Source organism: Aphidius gifuensis, linkage group LG4 (assembly GCF_014905175.1).
Source record: "Aphidius gifuensis isolate YNYX2018 linkage group LG4, ASM1490517v1, whole genome shotgun sequence".
Classification (NCBI taxonomy): Eukaryota; Metazoa; Arthropoda; class Insecta; order Hymenoptera; family Braconidae; genus Aphidius; species Aphidius gifuensis.
In genome coordinates this window covers 19,405,355-19,420,992 of record NC_057791.1, presented here as the reverse complement: position 1 = coordinate 19,420,992, position 15,638 = coordinate 19,405,355, and the positions used below count along the sequence as shown (strand labels likewise).

At 20.0% G+C, this 15,638-nt stretch overlaps 1 protein-coding gene across 2 annotated transcripts in view; it reads right to left on the bottom strand.

Annotated features, from left to right (window-relative positions):
* Nucleotides 1-15,638, bottom strand: part of LOC122855497 (GATA zinc finger domain-containing protein 14-like) — a 36,323-nt gene that overhangs the window by 13,492 nt on the left and 7,193 nt on the right. For both annotated transcript variants that reach the window (XM_044156903.1, XM_044156904.1), the window contains exon 2: nt 14,429-14,680. In XM_044156903.1, coding sequence (XP_044012838.1) covers nt 14,429-14,680 — 252 coding nt within the window. The remainder of the gene's footprint in view (nt 1-14,428; nt 14,681-15,638) is intronic.

Sequence of the window (15,638 nt, the reverse complement as noted above, 5' to 3'; positions counted from 1 at the left end):
AAAGTGAATATCAATATACTATTTTTAAATAAACAATAGAAAACAATTTTTTTTTTTAAATAAAACAACTTTAAAAATATTTAAAAATAAATTCAACTAATTATATTACGTACTAAAAGAAAAAAGAAAAAAAATAGCATAAATAAAATTTATATAAAAAAAAACCCAGTGACTATTTAAAGTCTCCATTAAAATAGAAAAAAAAAATAAATAACATAGTATTAATTTAAAATTTAAATAGAGCTATAGAAAGCACCACACCACGTGGGTGGTGAAAAAAAAAAAAGAGCAAATAAAAAAAGAAATGTTCATCAAATTTAATTAAACGACAAAAAATTATCTATCAATATTAAAAATACAATAAGTCCTTTGTACAATTGTATGTTTTCATAATAATAATAATAATGAATAATAATTTATTAGTTGACAAAATATACTTATCAATTATTATTGACAATAAATTTAACAATTATTATGTTTGTATTTGTAGAATTCCATAATTGTAATGATTTTAGGTCGATATGAAATTCCGTAAATATTATAGGACGAAATTTCGAGGATGGTTAATGACAAGGGGTGAAATAAGGGGTAAATAAGGGTGAATTTAGGGGAGGAAAAACAATTTTAATAGAGAAGGGGAAAACAGTTATTGTATATTTCGTTTGCGCACGCTCAATTCAGGCTTATATTATTATTCTATGCTCTCAAGCATATGGAATTTTTTTTTATCATTATTTTTTTTTTTATTCAATTTTATATTTATCACATTATACAATGAATAAATTTTCAAACTTTTTTGTTAAATTTAACTTGATAAATTATTTTTTTTTTGTTAGTTTATAATGTCTTTTATTTTTATCATTTTTTTAAAATTTTTTAATAATCATGTGATCGTTGTGTGTCATCATCATTATCACCATCATGAGTAATATGAAAAATTTTAAAATACATTTATTGTTATTTTGATAAAAAAAAAAAAATATTATATTGATTGGTTATTTTTATTATTCAAGTAGATTAATATTTAAACCACGACAAAATTAAAAATAAATTATATATTTCTTCTTTGTTGTATAATTATTTATTTATTTTTAATTAGTTTTTTATATGGTTATAATAATATTGTAGGGTTTATGTGTCAACGACAAAATAGCCTTTGGCTAAATGAAAAAAAAAAAAAAAATGAGGTTTAAATAAAAAATAAAAGAGAATATAATAAAAGAGTTGAGGATGAACGAAATGTTCAGTCGCGCGCAATTAACTTCACTCGTCGCAGTCAATTACGCGCAATGATTTAAAATATTATCGATCACTTTGATATACACATATATTCAATGCACATTTAACAAACACACTGATAAAATCAATGTTGCATTTGATATCTTATAAAAAAAATTATAACTCTGTTTTAAAACTCATTTATTTTGAAAAAAATATTTTTTTCTTTTTATATACTTATTGTGTTTCATATTTTTTTTATAGTTTGAATTTACGATGCATGATGATTAATCATGCGAATTATTGAAACAAATAAATCCTTGGTGTCAATGATACGATTTATAATGATGATAATTTTTAAACCGTTTTTTAATCGTACACACTCACTTCCGGTAGTGCAATTATTTTTTTTTTAATTATTAATTTGAAAATATGAAAATTATTTTTTAATTTTATTTATCAACATCCTTTTGATATTTGTTATCATAAAATTTTTAATTTATCAAAATATATTAATAAATAAATCACTGTCAGCTAGCATTATTATTATCAATATTTATTTAATTTTTTTTTTTATGATATTTTTCTTTCACAAGTACGGAATTTAATATTCCAAGTATAAAATTGTTTTTTGCATAATATATTCAGCTTTTTATTTTTTTATTATACAATGAAAAGTTTTTTTTTCTTTTTTTTTTTTTCGTGAAAGAATTTAAATCAACTAAATTTTTTATATAACGGAATAGTAGATAAATAAAAAAAAAAAATAGATAATAATAAATAATTGAAAAAAAAAATATATTCACAGTAATTTTTAATATTATTTATAAATTTTTTTTTTTTATATCTAACGAGTTTTTTTTTTTTTCTTTTTGAGGATAATTTTTGCATTTATGATATGAGTATAGTTATAAAATAATAAATGATGTGAATGAAAAATAAAAAAATAATTATAAAACATTGAAAATAATATTATCTAAATTAATTAAAATATATGTTATTTATTTATAAATTATTATTTATCTCATTATATTAATATGATAATAAAAATAATTTGAATATCCAATAACATGCGAGAAACATTTTTGTTGGAAGTCTCGTGAAAGAGAGTTTATGATAGTAAAAGTTTTTAACGACTCTTTGCCACTCCTACATCTCACTTTAATATTTTTCTCACTCTTTCTTTCTCGCTTGGAAACAACTTGGAAGGAGAGAAAATTGTGGAAAGAAAAATATTGAAAATTACACTGAAGGAAGAGACATTTATCCACATAAAATACATTTTTTTTTTTTTCATTCTATAAAAAACTATTCACGATTAAATGATCACGAAACTCTTGGAAAATTTATATTGTCATCAGAAAAATATCGATTATTAAAATTGGAGCATTTTTTTTTATAGCATCAATCAAATTTTGATGTAAAAAAAAAAAAATTTAATTGTTTATTTTAATATTTAAAAGAAGTCATTAAATATTTTTTATTTTTATCATTTATAATAATTAAAATTTTGAATTAAGGTCAATTTTTATTTCTCCTTTTTAATCTTGAATATTTTTTTTCCATTTTAAATTTATTAATATTTAAAATAATTAGTGATGAATAAATAAAATTTAAATTCAAGGTACTTTAGTTGATTAATTTTGTCGTAAAATCAAGAGGTAGTTTTGTTGTGTATAATTACAAAGAAAGTGCCATATTACAAGAACATTTTATTGTCATTTAAAAGCTTCTAAAAGTATAAAATTTTACAACAATAACAACACTATTGTTTAATAATAAAAAATATAAAATTATTAATTTAAAAAAAAAACTATAATACACAATATATAAAATTGATTTTAAATATTTAAATTGAAACAATGTAGAATAATAAACACACAAATTTTATGAACAAGTATTTAAATAATAAACTGTTTAAAATAGTGACTTGAATAATGCATTATTCAAGGGAAAATAAAAAATAAAAAAATGCACCGGTTGTTAAAGCTGAAAGAGCCACAATATATATATATTTTTCACGTATGAATATGTATATATTATATTATTTTTTAAATACAAACTTTATCAATAAACTTTGATCGTTACTATGCTAGTCAAATTATACAATTTTAATTTCCTTCAAAAGTCCATTATTTATTGTTAAATAAATTAATAAATAATATTTAAAATCATGAAAAAAAGAAGGGAAAATAGTTTTCCATTATTTGTTTAATTTTTAATAATAATAATTCATATTGTTTAAACAATATAACAATCTTCTTTTTAAAAAACAAATAAAGAAAAAATTCAAAATATATTTGTCATTTGTTAATAATTTATTATTGTTTAAATAATAGCTATAAATTTTCTATTTTCAAACTAAAATAAAACTATGAAAATTAAGTTTTTAATTAATTTAATAATATTTTAAGATACTTGTAAAAGTTTTATACAAAATTTATTTCAAAAATTTGTTTATTTTATTTTTATTTTTTGTAATTTAATTATAATTTTAAATTAAATTATCAAATATCCAGTGAATTACTTGGATAATTTTTTATTATTTTTTTTTTTCTATTTTTATTATTTTGCAACTGTGCAAAAGCGAATAGAAGACTAAGAAGAAAAAATAATAAAAATAAATATCAAAAAATAGAAAAAAAAAGAAAAATTTATATAAAAATAAAAGTCAGAGACTTTAGAGTTTGTAGTTGCTATGGAAACGTGAAAACCGGTAAAATATATTGTCCAAAGAAGAAGTAGGTAGAAGGGATAAAAATAGTGGGTGGAAAAGGAAAAAAAAAAAAAAATATATAAAATTATATAAAATAAATATATACTGGTATGAGACCAGTGAGAATTTATGAAAAAATAAAAATAAAAGTACCCAAGAAATAACCACAAATAATAATTTACCCTTTATTTTTTCACTGATCTCATAAAACAAATTTTTTTTATTTTTCATAACCAATATAAATAAATAAAAAACCTGTATATTATATTATTTTTAAAGCTCAATAATAATTTATTTGTTTAAAATTTTTTTTTTTTTCATTTTTGCCTATCGTGAGAATTCAGTTAATAAATCATTTTTCACTCTCAATTTTCATTTTCTCATTCGTCTATCATACGTGAAAAATAAAAATAATAATAGACAAATAAATTGAAAAAAAGAGTAATATAATAAAGTTAAAAAAAATAAATAAATATACTTGTTTCTATTTTTTTAAAATGAAAATAAAATAGTAAAAAAATAAATTTTATTAACTTGCAATATTCTCAATATAGTTTACTTGAAAATAAAACTATTTATTAATTCAAATAAAAAACAACTAAGTACACTTGATAGTAGATAATAAATTAAATTAAAAATGTAAAATATTTAATTGAAATTTAAAAATAAAAAAAAAATGATATAGATATATAGTTAAATATATTATCGAAAAGCATATTGAAGCAATTAAGTGAATTAAAGTGCTGACCAAGCAAAAGCTTGTTCATCTGTACAAAGAGAAAATCATAGTGTATGTTATGTATGTATATATCATATATATGTATATTCACTTTTGGAGTCTATATAGTTCTTGCTGGGAGAGCTGGTATTGAGTTGAAAATAGTTTTTGAAACTCCAAAGCCAAACATTGTACGATCAATTGAATTTTCCATCACAAAGTTTAAATATATATCCATAAAAAATATATTAAATAAATATAAATATACTTTTACCTACTACTAGTACTAATAAATTTCATTAAAAACTAAATTATTTAATTTAATAAATTAGTTTAATAATAATAATTATTGAAAAAATAAAAAAAGAGATAATTAATTGTTTATTTTAAATTGAAAATTAAGTAAATATACTCAAGTATCTTTTTTATTTAAATATAATTATTTAAATTGAAATTAAATTTTAAAACTTTTACATAATAATAACAACAAATGTAATAATTAATTGTTAATTTAAGCTAATAATTTAAATAGCTATTTGATTTGCAAAAAGAAACAAAAATTATTCATATAAAATAATATCAAATTACTCAATTTTAAAATAAACAAATTAACTATTAAATAACAATAATAAAAATAGCAATAAATAAAATAATTAATTGTTAATATTAAATGAAAATTTAAATAGTTATATAATGTTTTTCTTTTCTATAATAAAATTATCAAATTAATAAATATAAAAATATTTTAAAATTAACAATTTTTTTTTTTTTTTAAATAATGAGATAATAATAATAAATTTTAAGTGGACAAGACAGGGTGTAGAAAAATAAAATAAAATAAAAAAAAAAGGAAATTTTAAATGGAAAAAAAAAGATCAAGTAAACGAGCCCTGGGACGTGGCAACGACCGGATACACTCGGATCTTTTTTTTTTTTTATTTCGTCCCCTGCTGAAACTGTGTGTGCACATATACTTGAATTATTTTATACAATTTTACATGCACATATAGCTGTTAATGCATGTCTGCATATAACCGCCCTATTCTACTTGCTCGAATGCCAAATGAGGGACAAGTTTATTTAATATTTAAAAAAAAAAAATGCATTATATGTATAATTAAAAAAGAAATATTAAATAAACTGTTTATATTTTGATTGAATAATTATAAATAATTAATAAGTTATTATTAATTAATAGAAATATTTTATAATAATGAAAATTGTTCAATTAGATTTCTATTTTTTTTTTATAAATTTAATTTACTTTTTTCTTGTTTAATTAGATTTTTTTTTAAATATTTTAATTTCGTCATGTATAAGGTGAATTTATCGTTTATTTTTAACACGAAAAAAATGATAATTAAATTTTCAATATTGCAGGTATAAATTTGATATTTAAAAATGATGAAATTGTATTTTTTTTTTTTTTTTGAATAAATAAAAATTATAACAGATGGTTATTATTTGTGTTAATTAACATTTCAGAGTTTAAAAAATTTATTGACAATTTGTCATAAAAACTAATTAACATTATGTAAAAATTTAAAAACTTTTTTTTCAGCTCCAAAATGTATTTTATTTTTCTATACGTTTTTTTCTTTTTTTGTCTAGTTTAAGATCAAGCGACCTCTTGCATACCATACACCCAGTGTTTCTCAACTCTATTGAATAAAAAAATTACATAAAAATATAATAATAATAATAATCACATATATTTTATAAAGAAAAAATTTTTTTACGATAATAAAAATAGAAAAAATAAAAAAAGAAAATGAGGAAAAGTATTTTATTTTTCATGTATTTACAGTTGAAATCAAAAAGTTGAATATCTGCACAGAAAAATGAGTATAAAGATGAAGGAAAAATAAAATACCAAGTTGAATTTTCTTTTTTTTTTCTTTTCATTTGTCGCTAGAGAGTAGTTTATATATCGTTTCTGACGAATTTTATCGTGAACAAAGAATCCAATATTTCCGGAGATGTCACATGAATTTTTTCATTCTAATTTTTTATTTTCCTCAAATAAAAAATGCTTTAAAAAAATTAAAAAACAAATTATTAATAATAATAATTCATTATATAATAATAAAAATTAATTTTTAAAAAATTTATTCAATTGAAAGTTGAAAATAAAAATGTCCTCGTCAAGTTGCAGCATAAATATATAAACACATAAATCAACACTTTTATATTCATTTTTTTTTTTTAATTATATTTAAAAAATATATATTTTAGTGACGAAATAGTATTTAATCATTATCAATAAAATATATAGTTGTGTTATAAGTCATAAACAAAAGTTAAATACAAAAGTTTGTATTTGTGTTATTATCTATGTACCTTATCTGATTACAAGTTCAGATAACAATGCTGCATCATGTCGAATAATACAAACACACAGCTTTATAAATATATACATCTATTGTCAAAATAATATTACATTATTTATAATTTAAATAATATAATAATTATGATTTATATTAATTTATTTTTTTTTTTTTTCATTTAAAAATTATAATTTAATAAACATCACTTGTGTTTTTATTAATAATAAAAGTGTTTATTATTAATAAAAATGTTTATTTGAAAAATTGACAAAACAAAAGTATTATCTTCATTAAAATTGTCAAAATAAATTCATTCGAAATTTTTATAAATAATATTTAACATAAATTTATTGAAAATATTTTTAAGCCAAATTTAAATTGATTATAAAAATAATCTTTGAGGTGCTCTTTTAGTAAGCTTTTATTTATTTAATTTTTTATTTTTTCCATTTGAACATGTATTTTATCCTCTCACTTTTACCATTTCATTTTCCACCCCTTTTCAACCCCAAGTAGCTGCTTCGACCAACTACAAAACCCATGCGTCACATTTTATTTTTTTTTTTTATCATTTTATCCTTCTTATTTCACAATTTTATTATTTTTTTTTTTTATCAAACTTTATGTAATTTTTTTTTTCCATTTTTTCACGTTTTTATCCCATTTCTCTTTCGGCATTTAAACTTCTTTAACTTTGTATTATTTTTTTTTCTATTTATTTCATTCTTTTGATAATAAAAATAATAATTGAATGAATAAATAGCAAAAAAAGAGAATCATAATTTAAACAATGATTATTATATATTTTTTTTTTTTTTCATTTCCTGAATAATTATTATTTTATTTAATTTAAATTTTTTATTCTATTGTTTGAATTAAATATAGAGCCAGAAATTATGCAGCTGCATCCTTGTAAAACAACTTTTAATATTTTTAAATAATAATCAAAGTATAAATGATAAATAAAAAAAAAAGGAAAAAAAATTTATTTCTAAATTTATCGAGCTGTGATAAGCCTTATCAAATAAAAGATATAGACAAAACTTGAATACACAAAATGAAAAAAATATAAAAAATTATTTATCACAACACAATATTATGTGTTTGTAATTATGAAAAAAAATTTTTGTAAATTTATCTTTAATCAATTTTATTTTTTTATTATTAAATTTTCCATCGAAATAAATAATGGATATATTTCTTTTTTTTTTTTTTGCAAGTGATGCGGTGAATACTGATTATTTTTTATTGTCAATGTGAGGTAGGGATTTTTTTTTTTTTGTGTGAGATACACATACACATGTTTATAAGTAAAATTTATATATGATGGGGTGAAAAAAGGGTGCATCTAAAAAGAGGGTGGCTTTGAGTTTCGAGACATAACATGAAACTAACTTGGTATGACCCGGCTTTTATAACATTTATCGATTCTCAACCATGTCATCGTTCTCATAAATAATAATAATAACAAAAACTATTTATTTATTTTAAAAAAAAAATTAAATTTAAATTTTCCTACAACTAAATTTCAATTTTTTCATCTTTTTTTGAGTTAATATTTTTTTACTTTGATCATAAACATCTGTCTAAAAAAAATAAAAACTATAATATAAAAACTAGAATAATAATAATTATTTAAAAAACTATATAAGCCATTTATTTTAATTGTAATTTATATTATTATTTAATTGTAAAATAAAAAAAATAATAACATATAGAAAAAATAAAAAAATTGTCATTTTAATTGAAGAGAAAAATATAGAGTTTAATTTTAAAATAAATAAAAAAAAAAAAATTACATGTATGTATGAAACCAAAGTAGTTGATATCACACTTGATTCCATCATCATCATCATAATATACACATACAATTTGTGTAGCAACCTCAACCACGTCCAAGCACGTCGCATTATAAATAACTTTCAGTGGCATAACAAATACATATATAAATTTTTGTGTTTGTTGTATCGTCTGTTTAATACAACACATTTACACACAAATATAACACAATTATAAAGTTTATATTAAAGCATCATTTTATTATTATTATTTGTGTGTATATGTGCGTGTTTGCAACAGTGAACACCAAGAACACTTACCATGCTAATCCAAACTGATAACAATGCCTCGAGATTATAAGGCAAATTTCAATTTAATAATAAAAATAAAAATTTTAATTTTATATTCATCTATTAATAACACCATTATTAATTACCCTCAATCATTTTAAAAAAATATATATATTTTAAAATTTTTATAATAAAAAAAAACATGAATTTTTTAAATTTTCATTTATTATTTTTAATGAGATTTTTTTCATTTTTTTTTTATTCATGTTTAATCATGATAATACGTAATGAAAATATGTATATATATGTTTATAAATAAGGATAGAAAATGAAATCGATACGAGGCCATATCCGGACAGTTTATGTATTTTTTTTTTTTTTTTTTTTTATCTCTTTCTCTGTTATTTTTGTAATAATTTAAAAAATTTTTATTTCTAAAATTTGAAGATTGTATTAATTGATTTTGTCTGTATGTTATTAATCAATATAAGAAAATTTTTAATTATATATTATTGATTATAATGGATATGTAAAATGAAATTTAAAAATAACTTGTTTTAAAAAATTGTAATGGTGTAATAAAAATAAATAAATTTATGTATGTAGAGACAATTAAATTATAGAAATAAAAAAAAAAAAAATACACTTGGGTGGTATAGATGTGTAAAAAAAAATAGAAAATAAATTGAGGAGGGTAGAGAACACACGAAGAGGTGAAAAGAACGACGTTTTTTTTTTTCCTATTATTGTGAAACCCCTCGCCTTAAAAATGACAGAAGATGTTTTGTCTCCAATTTTGCAAGGAGATAAACGAAATATTGGACAATGATTTTTCCACTATTCACTTTACGAGTGCCAAGGACGCTTACATTGGCGGCCATATCAATGGCTCGTTTTCTTATTTTAAAAAAAAATATATATAAAAGCAATTTAATAATATTATTTTTGTTAAATTTAATTTATAAAAAAATAAGGCATTATTTTTAGATGTAATTATGTTAATAAATATATGCATCAAAAGAAGATGAATATTTTAAAAATTATTATTGGATTATTGCCAAGTGCAATGTCCAAAAATTTTAAGTGTTTATAACTCAAGATGATCGAAAAAAAAAATAAAAAATTTCATGTGAATTTTTATATAAATTTAAACTAATGAATTTAAATTATTAAAAAATCAAAACAAAAAATTAATTAAAAACAATTTATTTATAATTTGTTTAATTTTATATTCAAACATGACTTTTACTTTAAATGTTTATATATTTATAATTTTTTTATTTATTTATTTATGTTATAAAAAAAAATCTCAGACTCTCACTTTTGCTGGCTAAAGTCTCCAGGCAATGTTGACTCTATCGATGCCCCTTTTAAATGCGGTAATAACTCTATATGTACAACGGAAATAGTAACAACAATTTATTATAATTATTTATCTATTTAAAAAATTAAAATATATATATATCAATTAAATTTTATCAACGACAAATTTTTCTATATAAATCAATTTCAATTAATATTTATTAATCAATTAATCATCTTTAAATAAATAGATAGATAAAATATAATTCGTAACAATGTAAAATATTTTTAAATAAAAAAAAATTAAATTAAAAAAGTTTAAAAACCATGAATATCTTATTAACGAGTTCAAGTTTGATATGGTAATCTTGAGACATAATATGTGTTTGTTGAATATCAAAGTTGTTCAATTCAAATATGAGGATATTAGCAATGCGAATAGTTTTGAATTAAAAAAAAATAAATAAATAAATAAAATAATGATAATATATATTTTAAAATATATAGAAAAAATAAATAGTTAAAAAAATAGTTGAAAAAAGAGATGAAATTGTTGGAGATGAAAGTGAGTGAGTAAAGGAGAGGGAATTAAGTTGCTATGGCAACACGCATCTAAACCTCCTCCTCCTCTTTCTCTTCCTCTTTCCACTACTACTACTATTCCACAATTTTTCCTCCTCTCTCTCCACGACCCCTCTTAAACCTCCCTCGTATATAAACTACAACAACATGCCAGAACGTATCACATACTACACACACACACACGAGATAAACACAAGCCCACAATTATATTCTACTCATAAACAGTAATTTTATATACATGTATTTATATGCATGTGTTAATATTTATTCATACTAATAAACGAGTATCTTTATGTACTTAACCATTGCCTAATAATTTATTTTATTATTTCTTTTTTTTTTTTTAAATTTAAATTAACAACTTGGAGGCATTTAACAAGTTTGATTTTAATTTAAATGCATTTACTTTTATTTTGGTCTTTGGAGTAGAAAAATAATTTTAATTTTTGAGTAAAAAATATAATTTTTAATTAATTGATTTAATTAATTAATAATAAAAAAGGTAATTTATTATTTTTTTTTTTGTGATTTTATTATATCATTGTTTGAAAATAAAATTAAATATAATTATGTATAGTTTGTGTGTGTAAATATATTTGTACTTGTATATTTGTATTTAAATATATCTGAGTGATGAGATCTTGAGATAACAACGTTACCATTAAATTTATTCGCGTGAATATAAAAATAATACTACATTGATGTATATAAAAATAAATGAAAATTATTAAAAAATAATAAATGAAAATAAATTGTTGTAACAATGTCGCTGAGTCAATGAGGCATACTTGAGAAAATACTTGTTCCTCTCGAGAGCCATTCACGTAGAATGTCCGAAAAAAATAAATAAACAAAAATAAATAATAATAATAAATAAATATAAGATATATCAGAGAGACATATATTCACGAGCGTCAACTGGTTTTTCGTTTTTTTAAATTTTAATTTTTTTTTCATTTTTAGGGCCTCATTCCTTAATGGACATCAAGGCGGTCTGCATGTATTTTTTTTTTTTTTTTTTTTCTTTTTTATTTATTGCATCCCATAATTCAATTGTCAAAATTAACATCCCTAATAATGAAAAAAAAATATAAAAATTAAAAAACAAAATTAGAAAAAAATATTTAATTTGAAAATTTATATTACAAAGCTATTGATTTACAATAAAATCAATAATTCTTTGTAGAAAAAAAATGATAATAGTAATAATAACAATTAAAAATTAGAAAAAAAATATTTTTCAATTTTCTAATATTAATGATTAATTATTATTTATAAATATTAATTTAAAAATGTTTTGACTATCAATTTACAATAAAACCAATAATTTTTTATAAAAAAAAAAAAAAAATAGTAATATAATAATAACAAGATAAATTATTTGAAAAAAAAATAATCGCGTTTGCTCGTCCTGTGTGTGTATATTGTATACCAAGGCCAGACGTACATCAAATTATTATTTTATTCATTATTATTCAAAAAGTTTGAAATATTTTTGCGGTGAGAATGTGTATGTGTGTGTGTTACTCCTCCCGGTGTCGAATAAATTTCGAAATTAAAATCCTTTCACATGAAAATAAATAAAAAACTTTTTTAAAAAAAAAAAAATATAATATTACATTTATATATTGAATTTAAAAAATAAAACTTACAATATAAATTAATATAATAAATAAATATAAAAATCAAGTAATTTATTTAAACATTAATTGAGATTTTTTTTTTTTTAAATTTAGAAATGAATATAAGTTTATAATGACGAAGAATTTATAATTTCTTATTATTATTTTATTTCGGAATATATAAAATGAATGCGAAGCTCATTGTTTATTACTCCATTGTTGTTGTTGTTTTTTTTTTTTTTATTAATGTGTATATAATTATTTATATTATTGTTTTATATTTTTTTTATGAGTCATGAAAGAAAACGCTTCATCGAGCAAATCTAGTCAAAGGCCATACAATAGCCACAATAATTTTAATTCAAATAAATTTAGAATTATCTAGTTCTAGTCTGTGTGTGGTTAGACAATATTAATTGACAATGTAAAATAGTTATCATGCAAATATAAAGTAAATTAAAATTTTTAAATTTTTATAACTCCTTCAAAAACAATAAAATTAAAAAACAATTAAAAAATAATCGATTAAATCACACAACAAACCGGAAATTATTTTTAAATTTCAAGATAATAAAAAAAAAACTAATCAATTGATTTAAAAAAAAATAAAAGCAATATTTAGGTCACATTGTAAATTAAATCAATGATTATGTTTTTTTTTTTGTTATTGTATTTAATTAATAAATAAATAATAAATTTTATTGAATGACATATTTTATGATAATAATTTATGTTATGAGAGGGTTGGCTTAAAGTTGGCTAAATTCGCCAGATTGGCGCCGGCAATGGACATGCGCAACAAAAACCAATAACACATACACTTCCGCCCTCTTTCATCCCCCAATTTAAATTCCCCTTCTCTTATTTATTTTTTTCTTTATCTTTTTTTATCTAAAATTCGACATGCTTTTCTATATATACAAGTTAAATTTTCATCCCCTTTTTTGGTCGACAATTTTACCCTCTTCAATTTTACCTCTCTCATACACACAAATTGTCTATACGACAAATAAATATATTTATGAAAATAAATAAATAAATTATACACCTGATTTTTTTTATATTTTTTATTTATTAATAGTTTTGTTTGTATATTGTATCCAGAGGTCATGCAATTTATTTTTTTTTTCAACTATTAATTTAAATACTTGTCAATTTGTTTTTTATTTTTAAAATGATTATTATTTTAATTTATTATATTTGTTTATATTTGTTGTTAATTTTCTATTTTTTTATCAAGTACATTAACCTGTATTTTATAATTAATTAAAAACCTTTAAAATTTTATTTTTTCTATTTTTTTTTTCAGCAAACTTTTAAAACTTTGAAAATTCTACTTTTAAATTTTTTATTTATTTTTTTTCATTAAAAATTTACAATTAAATAAATTTTAATAATAAAATACTATGTATTTTTTTTTTTTTCAAATGAATAATCATATTTTCCGGATCATCGTAAATAAAAAATTGTCAGTCGTTGATTATATTTGTATTTTAATTCATGTGTGCGTGTGTGTGTTGGTCAGAAACGAGTTTTTTAAATAAAAAAAAAAAAAAATATCCAAAGGATGAATAAACACGACAATGTAGAAATAAAAAATAAAAAAACTATTGCCGCAGGTCAACGGGGATTTAATATTTTTTTTCATTTACAAAACGCACGATCAGTTAGTTTATTTGTTGGTTTATTATTATTATATTTTAAACAATTTAAAAAAAAAAGGAAAAAAGATTACTCAGAGTCTGATAAACATACCACGTAAAAATTCCATTCCACTTACGAATAATAATGTAAAAAAATAATAAAATAATAGTGAAAATATATGAAAAGAAAAAGAGAAATAAATGTAAAAAAAAAAAATATGATTTACTCACTTCACCGTGTGTATCTCGTCGACCATCAGGTGTATTTTCAGGTAGAAAATAAAGTCTCAATGATGCTAATGGTTGATTTGAACCACGACTATCAAGCCATAATAATTGTAGTTCACCAATACTAACAAGATCAGCATCTGTCCATAATTTTGTTAGAAAAAAATTACCAAGTCGTAATACACGTCCATTACTAATTCTCACAGCCTTGTAAAATGTGTATGGACCATGACTGAAACATGCATCTCCAAGTAACTGAAATAATTTAAAAATAATTTAATCAATCAAAAGTTAAATTTATAAATTTGTTTTTAAATATTTACTCATAAAAGATAAATTATATATTTATTGAAAATGGCATTTTAAAATGTCAAAAAATGTCAGAATAAAATAGAGGGAAAATCAGATGATAAGGATGAGTAGGAGGATGGATAGAAAAAGGAAGAGGAGGAGATGAGGAATAAAAAATATTTTAAAAAATGACAGAGTATTTGTGGGATGACCCAGGCTCGTGCTATTTCCCTCTTTCCCTCTCATGCAAAGAGGATAAATGCTAAATCCATTTGTTATTTTATCGACAATATTCAAAAATTCAATTACATTTTCATCAAAATATTTCATATATTTTCTCTTTCTATATCTAATCAATTGAAAATATTTTAATTTAACAAAGTAACAATGTTAATTCAATAAAAAATTAATTATTGAATAACAAAAAAGATTAATTAGCAAAAAAAAAAACAAAGGAAAAATTAATTGAAAGAAAAAAAAAAAGAGGAAAAATTTTTAATCAAAATATATTTTTTAATTATGAAAAATAAAAAAGGAAAAATCCTTGATTAATTTTTTTTTTTTTACTTCATTTTTTCATCAAGGCTAGAAAATTTAATTTATAAATAATTTTTGAAAAATTTAATTTAAAATACGAAAAATCAATATTATGCAAAATTAAAAATATAATTTTATTTACGTGACTAAAAAAAAAAATAATGAATAATATCGTTTGACCTCTTTTCGAGTTGGACTGTACGCGTCTCTCTGCTTCAACTGGCAAGTTTGCCCTGTTATATCCACCTTCAACCTTCTTATATTTTTTTTATTTCTTTTATTTACCAGCTATTTGAAATTCAACGGATTTCTGAGGCACAGAGAATAGGTGGGCGTCTGATTTTATTATTATTATATTTAATTTATTCAATACAAAAAATAAAAT